This window comes from Sprattus sprattus (assembly GCF_963457725.1).
Source record: "Sprattus sprattus genome assembly, chromosome: 10".
Lineage (NCBI taxonomy): Eukaryota > Metazoa > Chordata > Actinopteri > Clupeiformes > Clupeidae > Sprattus > Sprattus sprattus.
This window is the reverse complement of record NC_137908.1, coordinates 13,166,637-13,191,827: the sequence shown is the minus strand read 5'-3', so window position 1 is coordinate 13,191,827 and position 25,191 is coordinate 13,166,637. Positions and strand designations below refer to the sequence as shown.

Genomic DNA, 25,191 nt, shown 5'->3' with positions numbered 1-25,191 from the left:
CATTTCTGAAGTAGTCAACGGTGGCGAATATACGTTTCGGGTTGTGTATTTTTTATGTTTTAAACTGTAGTGTATGGCAGTGCGCCAACCGTATTCATACTTCGAATGACCACTAAAAGACACGCGTGAAAGGGCGTGAACTTGCTTGTCTTTTAGTTTGCATCTCAAAAGCTCGAACATTCCTCTTCTCCAGTATACCCGCGTTCACGCAGTCGGATCCTCAGCCATGGACCTGAAGGCAGATCCAGATGAGATGGACTGCGTGCGACCACCTCCCATTGAAGTTTTCGCCAGCAGGTCCACGCTGCATGGCATCTCGCACATGTTTACATATGAGCGGCTCTGCATCAAGCGTTGTCTGTGGATTCTGCTCTTCATGGGGTCCGTCAGTGTACTGATGCTGGTGTGCATCGACAGAGTACAGTTCTACTTCGAGTACCCACATATTACCAAACTGGACGAAGTCGCGGCGCCGCTGATGGTTTTCCCCGCCCTCACCTTCTGCAACCTCAATTCCTTCCGATTCAGCCGGGTGACACGGAACGACCTGTACCATGCTGGGGAGCTTCTCGCGCTTCTCAACGGAAGGTGAGCCACAGTACTGTGTGTGTGTGTGTGTGTGTGTGTGTGTGTGTGTGTGTGTGTGTGTGTGTGTGTGTGAGTGTTTGTGTGTGTGTGTGTGTGTTCGAGCCATTGGCTGTAGAGTATTGTGCCTGAGCGACGTAGTGGGAAGTCGCAGCTGTCTCTCTCTCTCTCTCTCTCTCTCTCTCTCTCTCTCTCTCAAATAAAAATAAAAAATACCTTTATTGGCATGACACATACTCACGTTGTATTACCAAAAAAATCTAAATGTTCAGGTAGTTGTTATCTATAAGGAAAACAGTACAGAATATCAGATGGAGTGCAACGGCAGTGTGTGTGTGTTTATGTGTGGCGAAGTCCTGACTCTGAGACCGACAAGTTGTCAAATTATTCTCATTAGTCATATTAGTTTGCGTGCGCCTAGCTGACTGAGGGGACTCCTTTTACACTCATCTCTTTTCAAAGCTTTAAAACAACAAGAGTTGGTCATTTTTTTAAAAGATGTTTTTCAGAATTTGAGGGCTCTTTTTTCAATTTGAATTAATAAATAATATTGGCCAAATTTACCCCTGCATGCATTGTTTAGTGTGTTCCTCTGAACTTTGAGGATACTTTTACAGAACTCGGCATGCAGGGTTTCAACTGGGTGTTTGTCCCATTTTTAAAATCCATAGCACATAAGAGGACTAATGATAAATATTAAATATAAATATTAAATATTAAAGAGGGACAGTGATAGTCTCTGTACACATCTTCACTGTCTCACACCCTGTTCTTGAGTGAAGAATCCTGTTTGTTTGTTTAATTGCACATTTGGTCTTTGAATACATTGTTTTTTATTATTGTGTTTTATTATGTTATTCCTCCCTATGCCAGTTTTAGTAAGTTTAAAGAATACACCATCATTCCCATTGGCATTTTTATCCTGGTTTGTATTTGTCGATTATGTGTGTAGGGTGACTATGGTCTGATGTTTTACACGTCTACTTAAAGCGATGTGCTCGAAAAGATTTAAGATTTAAGATTACGATTAAAGATACGTTTAAGATTCTACTGTTTTCAATTGCTACAAAAGCAGATTACTGCTTATGCATGTGACTGGGTAGTTATAGGGTCAAGTTTGTCCCAACTCTGGAATATGGACCGTGTATTCCAGATACCAGGGAAGTATCATTCCAGATATCAAAGAAGTATCCAACTCTCAGAACCAAGTTGAAAAGTTTTAGAATGCCAAACAAAGTTTTGTGGCTTGTATTTTTTAAACATTTCGTTGAGGATGCCATCAGGCCCACTTGCCTTCTCGGGCTGGAAGCATTGTGGTTTCTGTAATAATCTGTTAAAGTAGTCTAATGTGAATTGGTATTTTATTGATGTGTTTTCCATACTGATCAATTATTTTGTTAATTTGGGTTTGTTCTGAAATCATGCTACATTTACCATATACGTTTTCAAAGTGAAGTTCTTTTAATGGCTAGTTCCTCGTGTTGCTTTTTATTAGTAATAGTCCAATTATTCCAAAAGTTGTTTGATTTTATAGATTCTGTAGTTGTGCTTAATTGATTTTGGATGAGCGGTTCCCTCTTCTTTCTTGCTGTTGTTTGTAAGCTAGCTTGCAATTAGCTGATGTTTAAGTAACCTCTAACCGTTCAAATTGTAAGCAAATTCTTTTTAACACAGCAAGCATATTCTTTGATATTCCTCATGGCCCAAGGCCTTCTTGTCCTTTTCTACTGGCCTTAGAAGAAACTCCTTATAGTATAGTTTATGTTACAGTAGGTAGTGTCCCTAAATTCTTAAAAGAATGGTGTAATAGTAGTACAATATAGGGGAGACGCCCGTTTCTTGTGTTCTCCCATGAATTAATTATGTCACTGGCAGCAGTACTATTGATGCTACTTTTGATGTCTCCTTCAGATGACTCTGCCAGTGTTTTTACAATGTTAAAGTCTTGCTGGGCAAGACTTACCTCACTCCCTTGAGAAAAATCTTCCTGAAATACAACGGTCAGGAAGGTGTTGTTGATGTCCACCTCTTGGTAGATCTGTATCTTTCTTCCATTACAAATTCCCTGTTTTTTGAAGTGCTATAGTGTTTGCAAGTCACTTCATGCCATGAATCACAATCTTCTGTTTGTGTAGAGGAGCAGGTTTGTGGAAGTGGGCCTGCCTCCTATTTGAGTGATATCTGACCATAAGTTAACCATAAGGTTTTGTTTGATAAGAGTATGCTTGAATGTCCTTTTCTCCTTTGCATCCTTTACTATTGCTGCATACATTATGGAGTCGAGAGGGTGTGTGTGTGTTGGGGGGGGGGGGCACTCTCCCTCTCTCTTTCACACACACACACACACACGGACACGCACCGGACACGCACACACACACACACACACACACACACACACACACACACACGCACACACACGCACACACACGCACACACACGCACACACACACACACACACACACACACACACAGACACAAGATTATTTTGCATAATGAATATATGTAATTATAATAAATTATGTCAGAAAGATTCCTGTTCCCTATGGCATTTTTTCCATCACAGTGTGAAAACAAGACTAAGTTCATTCTTGTGCACTATTCATATCTTTTTAGTATAAGAGATAAGTTGTTAAACAGTTCTGGAAAACACTCTGACCTCCAGGGCAATATGAATATACATTTATAATTTCTAAAATATAATGTTATGAATTTGTATGCCCCAGGTTGCGATTGACAGGAGGTTAATGGTGATACTCTGCCATCTGTCAGATTGGTTACAGCCTTTAGAAGTCACACCTAGGAGAACACACATGTGTCACTGATTGGAACTGTCCTCCTCCATCTGCCACTGGGACATTAGTTGTCATTCTCCGCCTCAGAGTGTGTGTGTGTGTGTTGCGGCAGGCACCTCACACTGGTTGTCCGGCAGGCAGGCAGGCAGGCAGGAAGGAAGGATGGGCCTCGCTGTTTCATTTCTACCTGAAAAAGGCACATGAATTAGTTTTTGAGAGGCCGACACAATAGATAGCCAGGACAATTTTCGGCTCTGCACATTTCCATCTGCTGTTTTGTGAATTATAAATGCACTTATCTATTCAAGGGAGGAGTTGTGAATAGCTGTGGATTTAAAACTTGAGGATCTCAGTGCAAGTTAAATGTAAACACATAATAAAATCTCAACAAATTCTATTTGATGCGAATAAACCTGTTTCCATCAACTTTAGTCGCATTATACCCTATGCGAATCGGAAGTTAATCCACTCCACTCTCCTGCCAATTTCAATCGTTTCCGCTCAGGCTTTCTTATCGCATCTTTAAAATGTGCATCAAAAGGTTGGATGGGAGGCTAAGTAGGCTAAATAGAGCAGGAACAGAAGGGAGGTATGCAGAGAGGGCTTCCCCATGAGCAGGATTCAGGTAAAACCCATATTTACTTTATGGAGGGGCAGTTTGAATATAGTTTTGTGATAGGGCACTGCAAACCTATATCTGATGAGGTCAGTTCTTGCTTATCCCTTATTGAAAATGGTTTGACGCAGGTTCTCTAATGGGTAAATCAGAGGACTTGATAGAAGGGGGGGATGATGAAAAGGAAGCTTTATGTTGTGTTAAATGAGCTAAAATAACATGGCTGCACACAGAACAATATGGCAGCAGATGTAACACAACTGGATCTGTTTTATTTCAAGTTACTCAGATGGATTTAATGAAGGTGGAGCAAACTGTCGTAGTTGAAGGCTGTCAAGACCTGTCTCTTTTCCTTGCTGGATCTGGCTTGATTTTTAAGAGGACTTAGTTAAGTCATTCTTATTGTGTTCACAAACGTATCCACTATCTCCAGTAAACCTGCCTGGCTCTGCCAGCCTTCGTCTTGGCTTGGGAAAGGAAGCCAACACTTTGTGCTGATGTAATTTTGCTCAGTGTGTTTTTTACTCTATGGCCAGTGGCAGCACCCCTAACCTTAATCAATCCTTGCGCAGAGTTATCTGGCCCCAATGCAAACAGAGACAAGTCTGGTGGCGGTGACATCAGACTAGGCAAGGCCAGGCTAATTAAGGAAAATATGAAGGCAATTACAAAGTGGCCTCCAGAGCTGAAAATATAACTGTGTAATATTTTAGGAATTATGTTAATGTGCAGGTACTGTATACTGACTCAAATCCTAGATTTTCTCTACACCTAATGAACAATCACACCTGCATCTACTGACAGAACTACCATTGTAACGGACAAGTAATGGATCTTAGTTTGGTAAAAAAAAAAGGTGAACATAACGTGGTTTAGGAAGTAAAACTACTCTTGCACCAGTTAGCAGCACATGCTAACATGGGCAAACTGTGCTTGCCTGATTTAAGCTGGCAGGAGAAGACTGAATAGCAGGGAAGTCCCCTGAGATGCTATCTGGTGTCCAGACATCGTTTGGTTCTGTCTGCCTGCGTCTGTTATGATGCTGTGTTGTGAATAGAGCAGGAAGAGAAGGGTCAACTGACTGCACAGGTGAACGGCAGGACAAATAGCCAGGGCTTCATACAAATTATTTTCTAAGTCTGTAAGCCGCTGAGGTGAAGGGGTACAGGACCAAGATAGAGAAGAGTTATGGGAATGATTGCATCTTTAAGCAACAGTATGAAGGAATGTACTAGTTTTTGGACATATGGTTTAAAGTTTAAAGTTTTGGTATCATCCTCAAATCCAGTTTGATGGTATATGGTCATGTGAAGGACAGCTAGATACACCCATGAGCCACCCAGGCTATGGACTTTGTAGTTCTGCGTTCGAGATCTGAAACCCTATGGAAATGATAAACTCCAGTTAACATGCTAGCAAGCTTTAATCAGTACTAACTGTGCTGGTGTTGGAGATGGACAGGTTTTTAGGTAGTTAGCTCACTGGCTTTAAAGGTGCATTAAGGATTAATAGCTATTCGCTAAAGGTATGCTAGCAGCTAAAACTAACGAAATCTCTTGAAATGTGCTGACTTTGACATTTTGACAAACTAATTACTCAACGACTGTCCTTACACAGTCAAACATCAATCATGTGCAACACAAGACTAAGCAAGACGGCAAATAAGCTACTTACTAGATCGGCAGAAGGTAATCAAAGTCAGGTCGGCGGGCATCGGCAGGCAAAACTACAGAAGGCAGTTATATGCCCATCGACCCTGCTATGCCATTGGCACGGACGCAATTCTCCATATTAAAAGTCATTGTAGCGCCCCAATTTTTTTTAAGCTGTTATTTTAAGGTTAAACTGCTTATCCTAACCCTAATCCTGAAGCATAATTGTTGCATATTGTGCCTTTAACCTGAAACCTTTTAATGATTCTTTTTTAAATGAGCTCGCTCAGAAGAACTGAACTCTGGAATTTTCCCCCTGGATTTTCAGCATGAGTTTGACAGTACCGTGTATCTCGTATATATGCAGAAATATTGAAATATTAATCAAATTAGCATAGGGGGTATGGGTGAAATGAAACAGGCTAATATATTGGGCTTACTTTTATAACACGCTGTGCTAGTGAGTGTCTATTTCACAAAGTTGAATTATTTCTAAATATGATTTTGTTAAAATCACAGAGTACACACATTACAAAAACAGTTTAATTACTGGAATCAATTATCACTGTTGTGCTTCTTGCAACTTACAATGTTAAAAATAGTTCATCAGCAATAATATCTCTGGGAAAAATATGAAATGCAAATGTCAAGTTTGGCAGCCCAGTAGAATTCTGGCACAGATTAATAGTGAGGTGGAGATACGGAGGCGTTTATACGGAGACTTTATTTAGAAGAGTGACAGAGTTGATGGTAGGTCTTATATGTCAAGTTTATTTATATAGCAAATTTAAAAACAACAGATGTTGAACCAAAGTTATTTTTTATAGTAATTAAAACTGGTCTAGCTTTCTGTCATGCTCCTTCAGAGTCTGTCCTCCTGCAGAGCGGATCAGAGGTGTCTCAGTCAAGTGAATCATAAGTGCTTCTCTGATGGGTACCATAACTCTTCAAATAAATGTTCTTAATTATGTTCTATACAATATTAATTAGAATAAATATTGTTAATTATGTTTCATAAAAGATTCATTATAATATGAAATTGGGTTCCTGTGGTTCAACTGGTAGAGGAATATACAACAGCAAGATCATGGGCTTGATACCCAGGGAACACACCTACCAAGGAAATGCGTGCTGTTACTGTTAGTTTCTTTGGACCTAGCTTCTGCTAAATGAGTAAATGAAGATGTTATCTCCACTGAGCAGGTCTCACAGACAGTGTGCTCAGTCTCTGCTTACGTCGATGAAGGGTTGATGAAAGACCTTCAGAGCCTGACCTCATTCAGAGTGAGTCACAAGTGTCCTTGTCGTGTGAATTCAGTAGCCTACACCTCTGATTGTGGTGTCAGATAGGATGGGCACCGTAACTCTCCAAGTAAATATTATCCCCACTGAGTGTCTGTTAGGAAATGTGCTTTTTGAGTTTGTGCTCAGTCTCTGTTGGCTTAATGTGACTCAAATGCAAGAACATCATTGACAGAGCTTAAGCTAACTGTCCTGAAGATGTATGGGCTTTGTCAGATAAGACTCAGAGTAGAGTATGTCCACAACACATCCTGAATGCAGTGTTTACCTTCCACTTTATGTAGACAAACTGCTTTGGACCACTCTGCTAATTACTAATTATCCTGTCAATTGTCTTCCTCTGTGCCTAATTACCTGGCCTGTTTCCAATTATTTCATATTTTATAGGGAAGTCTTGTTTCTGATGGGAAAGCTCACAGAGCTTGTGTACCATTGTGTGCGTCACTAGGTTGTTCTGCTACTTGCTATAACCTGTTATGTCTCGTGGAATTTGGATTGGTGGATTACCTGTGTGTGTACGTGTATTTGCCCCTAATTGACCTGTTTCTTGCCAGCCTTGGGCCTTGAGACCGTTATTAAGTGGAAATATAACTCTGTGTCTGGGATGTCATCCTAAGCCTCTAGCCTTGTCCCAAACTATTTCTCAGGGTCATGTACCCTTTGAATATTAATATCTCCAGTGTAAATTATTATACAGCAACAGGCAAACTTACCAGGGGTGTAGCCATCAGCTCTGCACCTCTGTGTGGGATGGGAAAGGGAGCGACATCCCTTCACTGAACAGCTGAGTCATTCAGTCAGACAGCTTAGCGCAAAGCCTCTCCTCTGCCATGTTGTTGAGTTTTAAGACCCCTCATATTAAAAAGGCCTGAATGCATTAACCTCTCAGAAATAATTTGATTTAACGGCCAGCTGATTACCTGAAGATATTACTGAGAGGTAAAAGCTGGCAGCAGAAATTAAGGGTATGAGTGAGGGAGGAGGGAGGGAGGCAGTGAGTGTGTGAGTGAGTGAGTGAGTGGGTATGTGAGTGACTGAGTGGATGTGTGAGTGAGTGAGTGAGTGGGTAAATGAGGAAGGGAGGGAGGCAGTGAGCGTATGAGTGAGTGAGTGAGGGAGGGAGGTGTGAGTGAGGGACGGAGGGAGGCAGTGAGTGAGTGAGGGTGTGAGTGAGTGAGTTAGGGAGGGAGAGGGGGAGTGAGTGTGTGAGTGAGGAAAGTAGTGAGTTAGTTAGGGAGGGAGGAAAGGAGGGAGTGAGTGAGTGTGTGGGGATTCTGGGGACCCTCGTACTGGAGGAGTGTGTGTTCAGTGCTATTCTATGCAGCTTTTAAATGTATGCTTCACACTAAATCCTCCACAGGCCTTAACACTAACTGCATGACAAGTCAGGGTCAAGACCTGTCATGGCCCCTCGTTATTTTAAGTGCCCGTATGGAAGTCTGCACTTAATGATAAAGCATTGGGGTGCAATGTACTTCCAATTGCAGTACATGTTGTTACCTTTTATGGTTAGATTTGAGGTGAGGGCTATCACTAGTAACCTGAAACAGAAAGTACTTACATGTCCATTTTGTGTTAAGTTAATTGTTTAATCAATGAAATGCGCATAGCGTAAGTGTACTTATATACAATGCAATCCTTATGACTTCCTTAGAACATGTCTTAAATACATTAGTACACCTACCGTTACAAGTTAACCATCCGTATTATACATGTGTACCTAGAGTTTGTAGGGTTATGGTTAGCAACTTGCAAAAATTGTGTACTTGTTTGAAAATTGCATTGTGTATTGAGATTATTCAGTACATACAGTATGATCTGAAATGAGATTGTGGTCATCATGAGAAAGTAAGATAGTCTGGAACTCTTACATTGAAAACAAATGCAAACAGTAGCTGTGGATTTCCATAAACTGTGTTATGTGAATTAAAAGTAGACACTCTCCTTATAAAAGGAGAAGTTGCCAACAGCTGTGGGATCAAAATGTATGGTTGTCAGGGCAACTTCAATGCAACCACCTGGTAAAAAAAAGCTAAATATTTATGGGAAAAAAAGACATTTATGTGAATAAACCTGTTTTCATCAACATTAGTCGCATTATACCCTGATTTTAATCGCATTAGAAGATTTTATGTCAACTTCAATGGTCAAAAGTTGGATGGAAACCCAGATTCAGCCTCGTGTACAGTCGTTGTCTTCTAACTAGCCCTGGTCTGAGATCTGCTGTGTCTCTGCTGCCCTAAGCCCTGCCTTCACAGGGGGCTTGGATTGGGTTTTCATTTTTACAAGACCATCAATGCTGTTATTGTTCTCATGTTTACACACATGCATATTTAGGCCTACGGTTGTCTCCACAGTACCTATGTTAGTGTGGGGCTGTGTGTGGTATTACCTGCTTCAAACACATACATGTAGTGAAATCCTCCCTTCCTTGAAATTTTTCCATCTGTGATGCTCACTCCAAACAGATGGACAGGTTTTGCGTGACACCTGCTAGTCGCTGTATATTCCTTTGCTCGTGGCATGCAGATACGTACCTCTCTTTCCAATTAGAGTTTTGTACTGATGTATGTATTAGGGCCTAAATGTGTGTTTGATAGAAATAATTGTCAATCTCTGACTAATCTCTAAGAATGTGTGTTTATTAATCAATCTTTAATGAATACCTTTGTATGAATCATATGCCTTTGTGTACTGAAACATGGCTTTTTCTGTGTTTCTGTGTAACTTTTATTTCTTAAGTGCTGATGCCTCTCTGTCTGTATATGTGCGTAAGAAGTAATGTGCGTAAGAAGCGAACCTTGTGTATGTGTGCTTTGACAAGGGTAAAATGTGGGGTCAACCTGTCCCTCTTTCCAAGAGAGAGAGAGTGAGAGAAAGAAAGAGAGAGAGAGAGAGAGAGAGACAGAGAGCTGTTCATTATCCATCAGTGGAGTGGTATTTTTAGTGGTATTGATTGGTGCTCTTGAGCCCTAGGCCCTGTGGGCATGTAGCATCAGCAGCAGCACACACGGGCACAACAGACATCTCCATTCCCATCTGAAGCTCCGTCCTTAACCCCTGACCTCCGCATCTATCACATTACCTTGCTCTCTCACACTCTCATCCTCTCCTCTTTTCTTTTCCTTTCTTTTCTTTTCTTCTGAAGCACACTGACACATATACACACATGACCCTGTTTTCTCTCTCCATCTGATTCGCACAATCTCGAACTTCGCACGTACCCTTGCAAACAACACACACACAAACACACACACACACGCACGCGCACACACACACACACACACACACACACACACACACACACACACACACACACACACACACACAAACACACAGACACACATTGCCTAGAGGGTTTTCTCCTTTACCGCATGGCTTCTGTCCTGAGGGCAGAGAGCGGAAATGATCCAATAGAGAGGAGGCATCCCTGTGTTCTGCTCTCTCTGTCTGACGACATGGAGACAGATTTACACCTCAACACTTCCAGATCTAAAACCCTCTAAACTAAAGTCCCAATCTGACCGATCAGAGGCAGGTGTTTCTTGTGATAATTCCCCTCACCCTTGACCTATAAAGGATTCTCACTTTCTGTAGCTGTCAATCAGTCAGTCAGAATGTCTGTCTGTCTGTCTGAACACAGTGTGATTGTGTGTGTGTGTGTGTGTGTGTGTGTGTGTGTGTGTGTGTGTGTGTGTGTGTGTGTGTGTGTGTGGTTCCTCACCATGCCTTGGGCACAAAAGAATAAAATATATAAACTGAGAATAGACAGTAGATTAATCCATGTATTCATCTCACACATCCATCCTGTCTCCTCTCTGTCATTCAGTGGAAACACACTCACGCAGAGTCGCTCTGTGCGCGACTCTCTCTCTCACACACAGGTTTCTCTGATACTCCTTAGTTCTCGCTGCTTTCTATTTGCTAGAACAATTATGACTGATTTCTTTGTCTCTCTTTGAACTTCATCTCATCTTCATGTGTTGCGGCTGGATGGAGCGGAACATTCCTGCTTGGCTTGTATTAATAAACTCCTGTCTGCTGAGGAGACGGAGGCGTCTGACTCCACTGTTGGGGATCCGATGACAGACAGAGGAATCTTCAGATTTGGCAGTGAAAGCAGCTCTGATAGTAAAGCAAGCAACACTGAGGTGTCGATGTGTTCAAAGAAGGGAATCTCTGCACAGTTGCCATAGGGGACACAATGGAAATCACTAGAATGATTCCCCAGAAACACAACAATGTTTCTCCCCATAGATAGACCCTTGGTGTGCTTTATATAGCACCTAATATGGTAGCAATCACGTGACCATGTGATTGCATTATTATGTGGCACAACAGTGTCGTAATAAAACGTTGTATAACAATACATGGATAGTTGTTATAATTACTGGAATGTAATAATATAATGATGCAAGCATACAATGTGTATACATATGCTGCAAGGAAAATGAATCACAAAGCCACACTCCTTCCCCAGTACGTCACACATACATACATATATACAGATACATACTGCCAAATTATGTGAGTATGAAGTAACACAGTGATGTGTCTGCATAATTAGTTCCAATATATGTCACAATTATTCATTGTGCAGCTACTTTGCAACAATTACTGATGTAATGAAAATTGTTACTGGGCAGTGTTTATATAAAGACAAAGGGTACCACGTGCACACATACATACACACATACACGCACGCACACACACACACACACTCAAATGGTTGTGCAATGGAAATGCAATTAACCAAATCTCCAGATATAGAGACATCAGTCCTCAGAGCAACAGGGAAAAGCAGAGGCTTTAATTAAGGCTCTAATTGTCTCATGGTTTACAGCCTTTCTTCAGACAGCAACAGAAAAGTCCTTCTCTCAGAGACACACACACGCACACACACACACACACACACACACACACACACACACACACACACACACACACACATTCACTAACGCACATTCACACACACACACACACACACACACACACACACAGACACACACACATGAACTCACGCACATTCACTCACGCACAAAGACACACACACACACACACACACACTCTCACACACACACACACACACACATACACACACACACACACACAGACCAAAACACACACACACATGCACCCAAATGCTTTTACTTCTTAAGCCTTAGCCAATAAGTGAGTGGGTGACAGTTCATTCCCCCAGCTTAGCAATATCTCACAGTAGCGTGTTTGTTTGTGGACCAAGGCCATGTGGAGTCAGGCGGACTTTGAACGTGGCTGTATTAGAGCATGGCCATGATAATCTGGAAGGCCTGCATGGAGGTAGAAAAAGAAAGAGAGAGAGAGAGAGAGAGAGCGAGAGAGAGAGAAGAAGAGCGAGAAGGAGCATATTTTTCCTACTGCATGAGCGAAGGAGCAGGAGGTGGGGAGAATGCAGATGCAGTTTCTTCCCTTCTTAACCTTTCATCTGGAAATGAAAGTGCTGTGAGCCCCTAATCCAATTGTGCATCGCCTCCCTCCCTCACTCCCCCACCTCCCCGTCTCACCTCCCGATGCTCACATGGCTTTGGGGAGGCGCACAGGGCCTGATATTAAAGCTTATTGTTGCCACGGTCGCTGCTTCAGCTAAAGCTAGGATGCCCAAGGCGTGTATGTGTGTGTGTGTCTGCGTGTGTGTCTGCGTGTGTATGGGTTTAAGCTCTCTGTGTGTGTTTTGGTGTGTGTGTGTTGGTGTACACACTGTGTGTGTGTGTTTGTGTGTGCGTGCATGTGTGTGTATGTATGAGAGAGAGAGACAACTTGAACACTGCAGCTTAAGTGCTCTCTTGGCAGCTCGCTTGCACCTTAAGACGCTTGGAAGCTCGGGGTCCAATTCAATTAAGTTTTGCCTACTTAATCAAAGCCATGCGAAGTAAGTTCAGAGCGGCTGACTCACTGAATCAGATCCTTAGCATCTTACAGCAGGTTCTCATCAGCCCGGGAGAGAGTTTTGCTCATCTTTCCCGTACACAGACTCTCAATAGCAGATTTAACACTCAAGACATGTTGGCACGTTGTAATGTGATCCTTTCAGACCGATTTGATTGGACTGAGTTGTTTGGATTTGGAATCCTGTGTGGCTATGATAAGCACAGGACTACAGGCTATTTCAGGCATTTTTTTCTCATTTTAAATAAACCTGCTCTTTGGTCGAGACTCTCGCCTTTTTTTTTTAGCAGCGGCCTCTCTCACAGAGAAAATCCAGAAGTGTGTGGAAAGCATTGATTGACCAGACCTAAGCAGCGCTAGCTGTAGATGCAGGACAAGGAAGTCAGAGTCCCAGACTCATGCATAGATAATTGAGCGTTGCCCTATAGGCAAAGCCCAGGAAAGATGTGAACATGAGGAGGAAGCAGAGGCAGAGGCAGAGGGAGAGAGAGGGAGAGAGGGAGGGAGAGAGATGGAGGCAGGTAGAGGGACAGAGGGAGAGAGAGAGAGAGAGAGACAGAGGGGGAGATAGATGGAGATGGAGGTAGAGAGAGAGAGATGGTGGGAAGGAGAGATATGGAGGGGGGAAGGAGAGATATGGAGGGAGGAAGAGAGAGATGTAGGGAAGGAGAGAGACAGAGGGAGAAAAAGAAGAGAGGCAGATGGAGGGAGGCTCCATGCAAAGGTGACAAACCACTGAGACCTGTCTTTAGAAACGTGACCTATGTTGACGGCTCAGCTGAAGATAAAAGAGTAAGACCGCTGACCCCTTTGGTCTGTACTCGAAATGTCCAAATTCTTTAAGACTTGTGAATAGCTCCCTGATCAGGTTATTCAGCTCACTCATACACTGCTGAGGCCTTAATGCACTGCGAGGGAGAGGGAGAGGGAGAGGGAGAGGGAGAGGGAGAGGGAGAAGGAGAGGGAGAGGGAGAAGGAGAGGGAGAGGGAGAGGGAGAGGGAGAGGGATAGAGAGAGGGAGAGGGAGAGGGAGAGGGGGAGAGAGAGAGAGAGAGGGAGAGGGAAAGGGAAAGGGAGAGGGAGAGAGAGAGAGAGAGAGGGAGAGGGAGAGATAGCTACACCATGTCGCAGTGTTGAGCCTGTATTTGAATTGTGGTTGTGCATTCCTGGTGTAAGGATTCAGTACACCTGTAGTTTAGTTTAGGGATTCTGTGCATCACTGCTGTACATAGAGGTGGAAACTCAGTGAGTTGTTTTTTTCTCTTGAGAAACATGACCAATTAGGTGGTCATCGCGAGGATTTAGCGAGAGGTGGGGTGCTGTGGGTTGTCAGAAAGCCGTACCCTTTCTGGAGCAGATTAATTATGAGTGGGCCGTTTGCCCGCAATCAAAGACCTTTTTGAACCTTTTCTCATTTAGAAGAAGCACATCCCCTCTCCAACGGCTATGCATCTTTCTTCCTCCCTCTCTCTCTCTCTCTCTCTCTCTCTCTCTCTCTCTCTCAGGATTCATCCTTTACCAGTACAGTAGGCACCATAAGCTGAGAGGCACTGACCCTCTGAGAGGAGTGTTGAATTTGATTAGGGTTAAATTGAGAGCTGTTTCATGCAAGCTGAAAGATGGGATGGGGGCCTTTTGGGCAGCTTTTAATAACAGACGCTGTTTCCAACCGCTCAGTCCCAATCCATTAGGCTTGGCATGAATGAATTAGTCTTCCCAGACTCCCCGTGTGAGTCTGGGAGCTCTCTCCGAGCCAGGGCTAACAGGAACCGAGCCTAAATCAAGTTTTGTTTTGGTTCACAATCTCGTCACTATAATCGCATTAAGCCCCGGCAGGGTGAAGAACAGCAAACTATTACGCAAGCCAGGTAAACACGCTGATCAGCTGGTCCAGGGCCAGCATCTGTGTGTTGGTGTGCTTTTCAGAGGACCCTCTATCATACTAATGAGATTCTGCTGCTCATAGGTTTATCAGCCATCAGGCGAAGCTTGGATGTTTTTAATGCTTTTTCTTCTGCTTCCTTTTGTTCCATAAGTGCAACATTTACTACATGTGTTGTTTAAATAGTGTTTTAGGCCCTGCCTTAAGATGGCCATGATGAAATCTTTTTGTATTCCATAACTAGTCATTAGTGAATGTGGATGAACCGTATGGAATATATTTGTTGGGGGATAGGGGGGCGCCATGATGTGCAATAATGAAGCCGTTATTAAAACCAAACAATTCGCAGATGGTCACAGCAACATGGGATGGAAAACATTGAAATAGTCTCATGCTGAAATAGAAACAGCCTTTAAAATTTCAACTGACGTAACAGACTCCAAAATTAGTTATTTTCAAAGTCAAAAGCCAAATAAAACAAATGGCCGTCCTCTGGTGTCCTTACCATAGCCCCTCCCCCCCCTTGTTTCGACCCTTGGCTAAGACACATGATCGACAGGCAGGTTATTGTCCCAGTTCATCGTACACCTCCTTTTATCAGAACTGGTTAAACGTCACAGGACCAAGTCATTTGATTTTGTCCCATTTACAAACCAGGGAAGCTAGAGACCAAAGACCAGATTGCTTTTCTCAGAAAAAAAAGACTGTGTACAGCTCTAATAACTGGTGGTATATCAGGAGAGATGAATCAAATGTTACAGATTTAAAGTATTCAAATGAATATGACTGACTGCACCCTTAATTAGCTGTAATCACAACTAACCAGAACACCTCTGAGCTTAAATATGAGAAAACGAGGAGATATGCCTCTAGTTCTGCAAATGTGCTTTCTCAACCTTCACTCTTGGTCTGAGAGTGTTTACGATTAACATCAGAGACCCTGGAGCTTTGATGCTAATGTTTCTAATTAGCCCCTTTTACAAAATGGCCCACTCTCTGCCTCTCCAGTCAGGTAGAGGATAGAGGTGGATAGAGCAGAGCCATTTCCAGCACATTCAATCCAGTGCTTGTTTAAAAGCAACCAGACTGCTGGGGCTGTCAGCACAGCTGACCTGCTGAAGTGGCCTTGTTTAAGCGTGGCCGTCTACTGGCTGCTAGAAATCACCAGCCTCTCTTTCTGTTTTTTACCCCCCCTCGCTCCTAATCATCTCTCTCTCTCTAGCTCTTTCTGTGTCTCTCTCTCCCTCTTTTCCTCTTGCTCTCGCTATCTCTTTCTGTGTGTCTCTCTCTCCCTTGCTCAACTGATAACCTCTGTCTTTTCATTTTTCTCTCTCTGGCTTACTTTCTATCTCTCCCATGCACCCTCTCATTATCTCCATCTTTCTAGTTCTCTGTCTCTTCCTTCCATTCCTTTTCCTGCTCCTGGTTTTCTCTTGTTCTCTCTCTTTCTCTCTGTCCCCCTCTCTCTTGCTTGCTCCATCTCATTATCTCTTGCTCTCTTTCTATCTCTGTGTCTTTCCATCTTGCACCCCCTCCTTTGTTTCCTCTCTCTCTCTCATTCCCCCTATCTCTTTCTCTCTCTCTCGCTCTCTCTCTGTCATGTACTCCACGCATGTGTCTGATTGCTGGGGTGAGAAAAACACTAGGAGGTTTCTGATGACTTAGGGTGATGTCATCTCCCAGCCGCAGAGCAAAAAGGCCCTCCTCTCCACTTTGCAATCAGCACTGTATTGTGAGAATGTGTGTGTGAGTGTGTTTTTGAGTGTGCATGTAAGTGAGTGTGTGTATTGTGTGGGTATTAGTGTATGAGAGAGAGTATATACAGTATGTCTGTGTGTGCGATAGAGAGTGATAGAGAAAGCAAGATAGAGTGTGTGTGTGTGTGTTTGTGTGTGTTTGTGCATGTGTGTATGTGTGTGTAGTGGCTTAACACAAACTTAAAGTGAAGTGTCTGTACAGGTGTGAAGCACAGTATTCACCGTCCCTCAGAATCAACACAGCTGTGTGTATATGTGTGGATGGCACGTGCGTGTGTGTGTGTGCATGTGTGTGTGTTTGTGTGAGTGCGTGTGAGGGAGTGCGTGTGTGTGTGTGTGATTGCGTGTGAGTGTCTGTGTGTGTGTATGTGTGTGTGTGTGTGCAAGTGTGTGTGTTTGTGTGAGTGTGTGTGTGAGTGCGTGTGAGTGTGTGTGTGTGTGTGTGTGTATGTGTGTGTGTGTGTGTGCATGTGTGTGTGTCTGTGTGATGTGCATGTGTGTGCGTGTGCGTGTACGGAAATTATCCAATAGAGAGGAGGCATCTCTGTGTTCTGCTCTCTCTGGCTGACAACATGGAGACAGTCCATATCTGACCGATCAGAGGCCTTCCTCACCCTTGACCTATGAAGGATACACTCTCACTTTCTTTAGCTGTCAATCAGGAAGTCAGAATTTATGTCTGTCTGTCTGTCTGTCAGAATAAAGTGTGTGTGTGTGTGTGTGTGTGTGTGTGTGTGTGTGTGTTTGTGTAGTTCCACACAATGCCTTGGGCACTCCAAAAGTATAAAATAGACAGTAAATGAATCAAGTATTCATCTCACACACCCATCCTGTCTCCTCTCTGTCATTCAGTGAAAAACACACACACACACACACACACACACACACACACACACACACACACACACACACACACACACACACCAGTTACCAGTCTCATCTAGTAACAGTAAACGTATTGAATAGCACACAACATGTGTGGTGGAATGACTTAGTTAGAGGGGGATCTGCTTGTGATACTGGTGCGTGTAAGTATATCATCCTGAGGCTTCAATCTCCAGATCAACCATTCACCTAAGGCCTTAAGTAAGACTGAGTAGTGGCTGTATGTGCTTTTACACCCGCATGAACAGCAGCCACATTCAACAACACTTCACACCTCCATTGACCATCCTACTCCGGTGGTCTGTGCCATCTCTCTGCCTCACAATCAATGTCTCAACACTTGTGTGTGTGCAAAGTACTAGCAAAGTACTTGAAGAGAAAATGAAGAAAATACAATCCCACACTTCACACCTCCAGTCACCATTTCCCTGTGGTGTGGTCACCTCCATGCCCCACTGAACCCCCCCCCCCCCCCCCCCCCCCCATGTGCTCCCCACCCTGAGATCTGTTAGCCCTGCCTGTCATCCTGTCATGTCCCCCCCACCCCACCCCCCACCCTTGTACAGTTGGAGGGCTGTGGGAGAATCAGGGTGGGGAAATTAAGCTCGTCCACTGCGGCAGCCCAGAGGTGGGGGATTGGAGACCGGGGGGTGTGTGCAACTGGCAGTGTGTGGTTGTGTGTGTGCATCACAGTCACGTTACTGTAATCGTTTAACGGCACCAACAACCCTTTACCGCATTGCCCCGGCTCAGTTACACGCGTCAGAAACATCCCCTCATGCATGCCGGTTGTCTGGCGCGGAGCTATGCACAGCTTTGTATGAAATTACATACTGTATGTTACTGCACCATCCCCTGATGATTAATGTCATTGGGATAAAAGACAATTTCCTATAGCAGGGGGTTTATCTGCATTCAGGATGGGACAAAACGGGGGGGGGGGGGGGGGGGGGAACTGGACGGATGGATTGGCACCTGGACCAGTTACATGGCACTGACCTCAGACAGTAGAGTTTTATAGCCTTGTGTTACATACAATATATAATGTATGTAGCTAAAGAAGGAGAGAGAGAGAGAAAGAGAGAGAGATAGAGAGAGAGAGAAGATATGTGCCCCACTGGTAGTAAGGTAAAGGTTGTCTGTACAGTAAAAGCATTAATGTCTAGGATGTCAAGGATGTTTGTCAAACTGAAATGATAAAAAAGGAAACAATGTACAATAAGAGCAACAACGACAAACAAACTAAACAAAAGACGGAACTAACAACATGACCAATCTGTAATTCTGTCTCCAGACTATCATGCCTGACTTTTACTGCGTAGGATCACAGTTGACCTTTCTCATAGCTTGGTCATAGCTGGATAATAGCTGGGTCAGACCCATTCCCTTGTCAGTGGGTATCTGAGTTAGAACAAACCAGAAATCACTGACACTGCCTAGGATCGAAACAAATCTTGTTGAAACGTTGTTTAAAGACGACAAGGTTAGGAATAGTTTAGCCGTGTGCAGAGATAATGTCCAAGAATGTAAAGCATGATGATCAGTAGCAATCAGTTTTGAGAAAAAACACGTGCAGGGATGTGACAGTATTGGAAATGCGCTCGTCTGATATTACATACCTTCTTTAAAATGCATTCCATTCTCATAACACAAGTTTCTTAGGGTCATTGCTGATGTTTATGTGAGTCGGAAAGCGAATGGTTTTACTTAACGTAATTGCTTGTGACCATTAAAAGAAGGAATAAAAGATGATGGATTTATTGGGTAGAATAAAGTGTTTTTTTCCACACACTTCACACACAGGAGGAGGGACTGTGGCCAGAACATTTTGAACATGCACATTAACTTCATTGCTCCGCATTGTGTCGATCCCGTAAGTGAAATCTGATTGGCTGCTGTCGTTGTGCCCCTCAGGTACGAGATCCGTGACACTCACATGGTGGAGGAGAACGTCCTGGAGACACTGAAGGTGAAGGCAGACTTCCACAGCTTCAAGCCACGGCCCTTCAACATGCGTGAGTTCTACGACCGCACGGGCCACGACATCAAGGACATGCTGCTCTCCTGCAACTACAGAGGCTCCGAGTGCAGTGCAGAGGACTTCAAAGTGGTGAGTCACTTGTCATTTATATGACAACCAGTGCACCCCCAGGCCTGGAGTGGAACTGCAGGGAAGGTGTAAGACCACGCCTATTCCTTCACCCCTGGCTTTTGTTAAAACACACATACACGCACAAATACACACACACACACACACACACACACACACACACACACACACACACACACACATACACACACACACACTCCATAACACTGTCTTGTCCTGTGGTTTCCCTTATACTTGGTTGGCATTAAAACTCCCGATACGTAATTTCTCTCTTTCAGGTGCTATTTAGTAGTTTACAAGTGTTTTAATGAAGTAGCTGATACACACATGTGCAAACACACACACACACACACACACACAAAACATTTAAAACGTTGTCAAGTAAAGCACATTTGAAAACATTTGTCCTCGAAAGAACGGTTGCCTCGGCATCCTCTGTTCCTGCTTCAGTTTAATGCGCCGCAGACCACACGCTACCATCTGTCTGTGACGTTTAAAAGCTGCCTCTCCTTTTCACGCCTCTCTCTAGCATTGACCGCAGAGCTGTGGTGTTGGCGCTGGGGATGACCCGTGAGGCCCACACACACAAAATGGCCTCTGTGGCACACACACCTCCTGTTGAAGTTGTGTCCGCCGTATGAACAGCTCTGTTACAACACAGTGGTCACACACAGCCAGGCTGGTACTGATATCCAGCTAAGACACACACACAAACACACACACAGTCACACACACACACACACACACACACACACACACACACACACACACACACACACACACACACACACACACAAACACACACACACACACACACACACACACAAACACACGCACAACCACACACAAACACACACACACTCAAATTTGAGTGTAAGTACTCATGCCAAGCGTACTTATGATGCATTGTCTGGAGGGAAAATTAGGGGCAACGTGTTTATAGAATCACTTCTGCTCTCCACTCTCTTTTTTGTTCTTTTTATCTCTCTCTCTCTCTCTCTCTCTTTCTCTCTTTTTCTCTCTCACACACACACTCACACACACACACACACACACACACACACAAACTAAGTCCGAAATGTTGGTGTTCTGGCACTTTTACCAGCCATATCCAGCCCTGGAATCACCAAAACTGCCTTACTTCATCTTAAAATATAGCCAGAATCAAGGGTTTGGTGTCCAGGGCCAAGACCAAAGACCAGGAGAAGTGTGGACTACTGTAATGGTCTCTTAACGGGTCTTCCCCACCATTAAATAGCTGAAGCTCCTCCAAAATGCTGCCGCTAGTTTAATTCAGGACCAATCTTTATACTAGCTTCCAGTTAGTCACAGAATAAATCATGATCATAATGTATTGTTACTGCACTTTACATGTTATTGTATCACATATCTTAAAATTGTATTACTCTTTTTTAATTACTGCTTTATGCACTTTTTCTTTTAATTATATGTATTTTTATTAATATTTTTATCTTTTATTGTTTTCACACTCTTAGGCGCTTTGTCTTAATTTTCTTTTGGTTGTTCCTTATTCTTTCATACATGTAAAGCACATTCAATTGCCTCTGTGCATCAAATAGACGTGCTATATAAATAAACTTGCCTTGCCTTGCCTTATATTTCAGCAGTAGCCTTGTTGCTTTGTTGCTGCACTGATGAAAGAGAGCGTCGTCACCCTTTTCCCATTATGCTGCTGGAACGCTAAAATTCTCCGTAAGATCAAAGCAGCCATGATATTACAGAGGACATGGCGTGCCTTAGAAACTCCCAGTGGGAGAGCGCAGTTCCCTGTTCCCTGGGTTGTACTGAATCAGGCAGGGGAACCGAAGGGAGAGAAATGCTGTGCACTGAGATAGTTGGAGTAGACCAGGGAACCATTGGCAGGGACCTGAGTGGCCAGACCCACAGTAGCAACAGGACTGGATAGGATGATGCAAGGGTGAGGATGAAACATCAAAAGATGGAAGATGACACACAGAGACACACACACACACACACACACACACAAACACACATACACACACACACACACACACACACACACACACATACACATAGACACACACACATAAAGACACGCATACACACAGAAACACACACACACACACACACACACACACACACACATACACACATACTGTCAAATGTTTAGATTAATGATTTAGGTAATGGCTCGGTTGGCCAGAGCTATTAATATCCAGCTTGCTGTAATTGTTAATTGCACATGTGGGAATTCATGTTGATGTCAAAGAAAGGTGTCAAAATAATATCTAGTTGTCACAGGAGGCCTATAATTCACTGTCATTTCAGGGCAATTATTCTGGGGAGAGTGTCTGAGGTTGTCTAATATATCTTCTTCATTAAACAGAAACACAAATGTAGCCTGAGACTGTCTCCATGTCCACTCACCCAGTGGAACCTCAGTGTTGAAGCGAAGCTTCACTGACTCCCAGGCGGATACTCACACTCAATTTTGAGATCAGGGAGGCTTGCTGTCTGCTGTTTGTGTGAGTCTGTGCATGTGTGTGCATGATTGTGTGTGTGTGTGTGTGTGTGTGTGTGTGTGTTTTCTCCTACAGTATGGATGTCCATTCTGTGATGTCTGTGACTTCTAGTGCTGTTCATGGTGTAATTCAGATCATTTTATTCGACCTTTCAGTGCTTCCCCTTCAGAGCCATACTCAAGTTGATCCTTTTACTGTGACTATATGAGACTGGTAACTGGTATGTGTGTGTGTTTGTGTGTGTGTGTGTGTGTGCGCGTGCATGCGTGCGTGTGTGTGTGTGTGTTTGTGTGCGTGCGTGTGTTTAGCTGTGCTGATGGAACCATACTGCTGGACCTTTACTTATAGCTCAGCACTGCGCTCTTACGGCATGTAAAATCTGTCTCCATCCCATGATTGGGCCCCTTTCAGACATGTCTGCTTTATATATACAGTATATATAAATAGCATATATGTGTGTGTGTGTGTGTGTGTGTGTGTGTGTGTGTGCATGTGTGGGTGTGTGTGTGTGTGTGCTGATGGAGTGTGAGGCCCAGTGTGATTAATAGTGTTAGCAATATTAGATGCCAACGTTTCATTTTTAAAAGTGTCGCTGAGGAGCAAATCACACTTGACACAGGAGGGCTGCAGTCTCAGCCTTCATACACACACTCACACACACACCCATGCACACACACACACACACACACGCACACACACGCGCTCACACACTCACACACACACCCATGCACACACACACACACACACACACACACACACGCTCACACACTCACACACACAGAAACACACATGCATACACACACACACACACAGACACACACGTAAACACACACACACACACACACACACACTGATGGATACTGATGAAGCAGATTTGTTGCAATTTAAAGTTTTCTCAGTAAGTCCATTTTGTATATGGACGTAGTCATTCATTTTCTAAAGAACTGACTGTATCAAAACCCAGTTCAGCTTTCGATGCACCGACGCACTCAGTGAAGCTGTTTAGGGAAGGCAAGGCACCTGCTGACGAGAACTATAGTTGGCTGACTGCACAGTCACACAAACACACACATACACAAACACACACACATACACACACACACACACACACACACACACACACACACATAAACTGTATCCTGTATCACATTTACCCTTTTACCATCTTCTGTGTGATGAGCCATTTACGTGAACCTGGCCATGGGTATAAAAATACTATGAGTAAGCCACAGCGCTCTGCAACTGACAACACACAGCTAACAGGTTTTGTCTGTGTTTCTCTCTGTGTTTCTTTCTGTGTGTTTGTCTGTGTGTTAGTCTGTGTGTTTGTCTGTGTGTTGCCCTTTCTCTTAAGGATTCATTTGATGTTCTTTTCTGCCCAAAAAATTAATCTTTACATTTGTGTCTTTTGTCTTTCTGAAGCGCTCCTGTTTCCTCCCTTCGTCTCCTCTCTCCCGTCTACTTTTTCCTCTCTCCCGTCTTCTCTTCTCATTCGCCTAGTCACTCTTCACTCTTCATGCTTCTTTGTCTGTTCTCTCTCTAAACCACTCCTCTCTTTTCAAAATGCCTGTGTGCATGTGTTTGTGTGTATGTCCTGTGCCAGTGTGTGTGTATGTGTGTGTGTCTCCTGTGCTGGTGTGTGTCTCTTGTGCTAGTCTTCTGCTCCGTTGTCACAACCAGTCCCCTGTGCACAGGAACACTCAGTGGAAAATTCCCCCAGCTCCTGATCTTTCCAAAGGACTGATATACTGTTAGAGACGATGGTGGACATGTGTGTATGTAAGTGTCTCTTTGTGTGTGTGTGTTTGTGTGTGTGTGTGTGTGTGTCTGTGTGTGTCTGTGTGTGTGTGTGGTTGTATGTGTGTGTGTTTGTGAGCGTCTCTTTGTGTGTGTTTGTGTGTGTTTGTGTGTGTGTGTATGGTGTGTACATCTTTGTGTATGTTTGTGTGTGTGTTTATGTCTGTGTGGGTTGTGTCTGTGTGTAGGTGCCTCTGTGGGTTATGAGTGTGTGTGTGTGTGTGTGATTGATTTAGTGAGCGAGGATGGATGGAGGATAGAATGAGTGGGAGGGCTGGTTATGACGGCCAAGAGCACTCTGATCTATGGTCTCTCGACTCTTACTGTAGCTCCGGTGTGGAGTCCCTTACTTGAAGCCATACTTGCTGGGAATGTGTATGCCTGTGTATGTGTCTGTGTCTCCGTGTGTGTGTGTCTGTGTGTCCGTCTGTGTGTGTGTGTGTGTTTGTCTGTCTGTCTGTTTGCGTGTTTGTGTGTGTCTGCACTGCTGTGCATCATCTCCATGCAGTAGGGTGGACAGGTGTGTGTGTGTCTGTGTGTGTTTGAGTGTGTCTCGATTGCCGTTCCTAGCAGTGTCCAGCTACGCACCCCTGTTATGCAGGCCACGCACGATACTTGGGGACACAGAGAGGTCTAGCACTCCTGTGTTTCCCAGTATTCCATGGGCAGGGCATGGGGTTCATGTGCACAGAAGGTGACAAGGCGGTTTTCAGTCCCCCAAAGACAGTTTCACGGCTCCGCCAGATCGCACTGATAATCAATAGCCTATCGGAATGCCCCTTGACCTGTCAATCATATTGTCCCACTACCCTTAACATGAGTGTGTCATGAGGGTGTGTATGTGTGTGTGTGCATAAATAAACCTGTTATTGGGAATTTGGCATCCCTCTTCTTACCAGACAACCTGTGGTGATTGGTACCTCATAGAGCAGCCCTTGACTTCACTCAAGTCATAGAAAGGACACTTTGGGATTTAACAAGATCGCCCTCAAACACCACTGCTTGTATGTCCCGTAAATTGCATTTGAACTGCTCCCAATATTACAACACACAACACTGGTGCATGTGCTAGCAAGATCCCTGGCCATGACTGTGATATTGAAAAAAAGAATACATATGTTTTGAAGGAGGAAGAAATTGTTTTGTTTTGATATCATTAAGGTTCATTTTGATTGTTTGGTTGGTTAAGTGATTTCAATGATCCACCTGCCTGCTGCACAAATTAGCAGATTAGAGAACCGTGACAATCAATCCATTTATTTATCAACTAATCAGACAGCAAACGCTCCATCAATCCATCAATTGATCTAGTCAAGGGGAGCTATCAAATGGCAGCCACAAGACGATCTGACTGTCTGCTTTAAGTACCTCTGTGTCTCTGATC

At 43.7% G+C, this 25,191-nt stretch overlaps 1 protein-coding gene across 1 annotated transcript in view; it reads left to right on the top strand.

The window, feature by feature from the left end:
• Positions 1-226: 226 nt before the first annotated feature.
• Positions 227-25,191, top strand: part of asic1b (acid-sensing (proton-gated) ion channel 1b) — a gene marked incomplete at both ends in the record, with an annotated part of 183,728 nt that continues 158,763 nt past the window's right edge. The window contains 2 exons of the mRNA XM_080846479.1: positions 227-588; positions 19,311-19,506. Coding sequence (XP_080702605.1) covers positions 227-588; positions 19,311-19,506 — 558 coding nt within the window. The remainder of the gene's footprint in view (positions 589-19,310; positions 19,507-25,191) is intronic.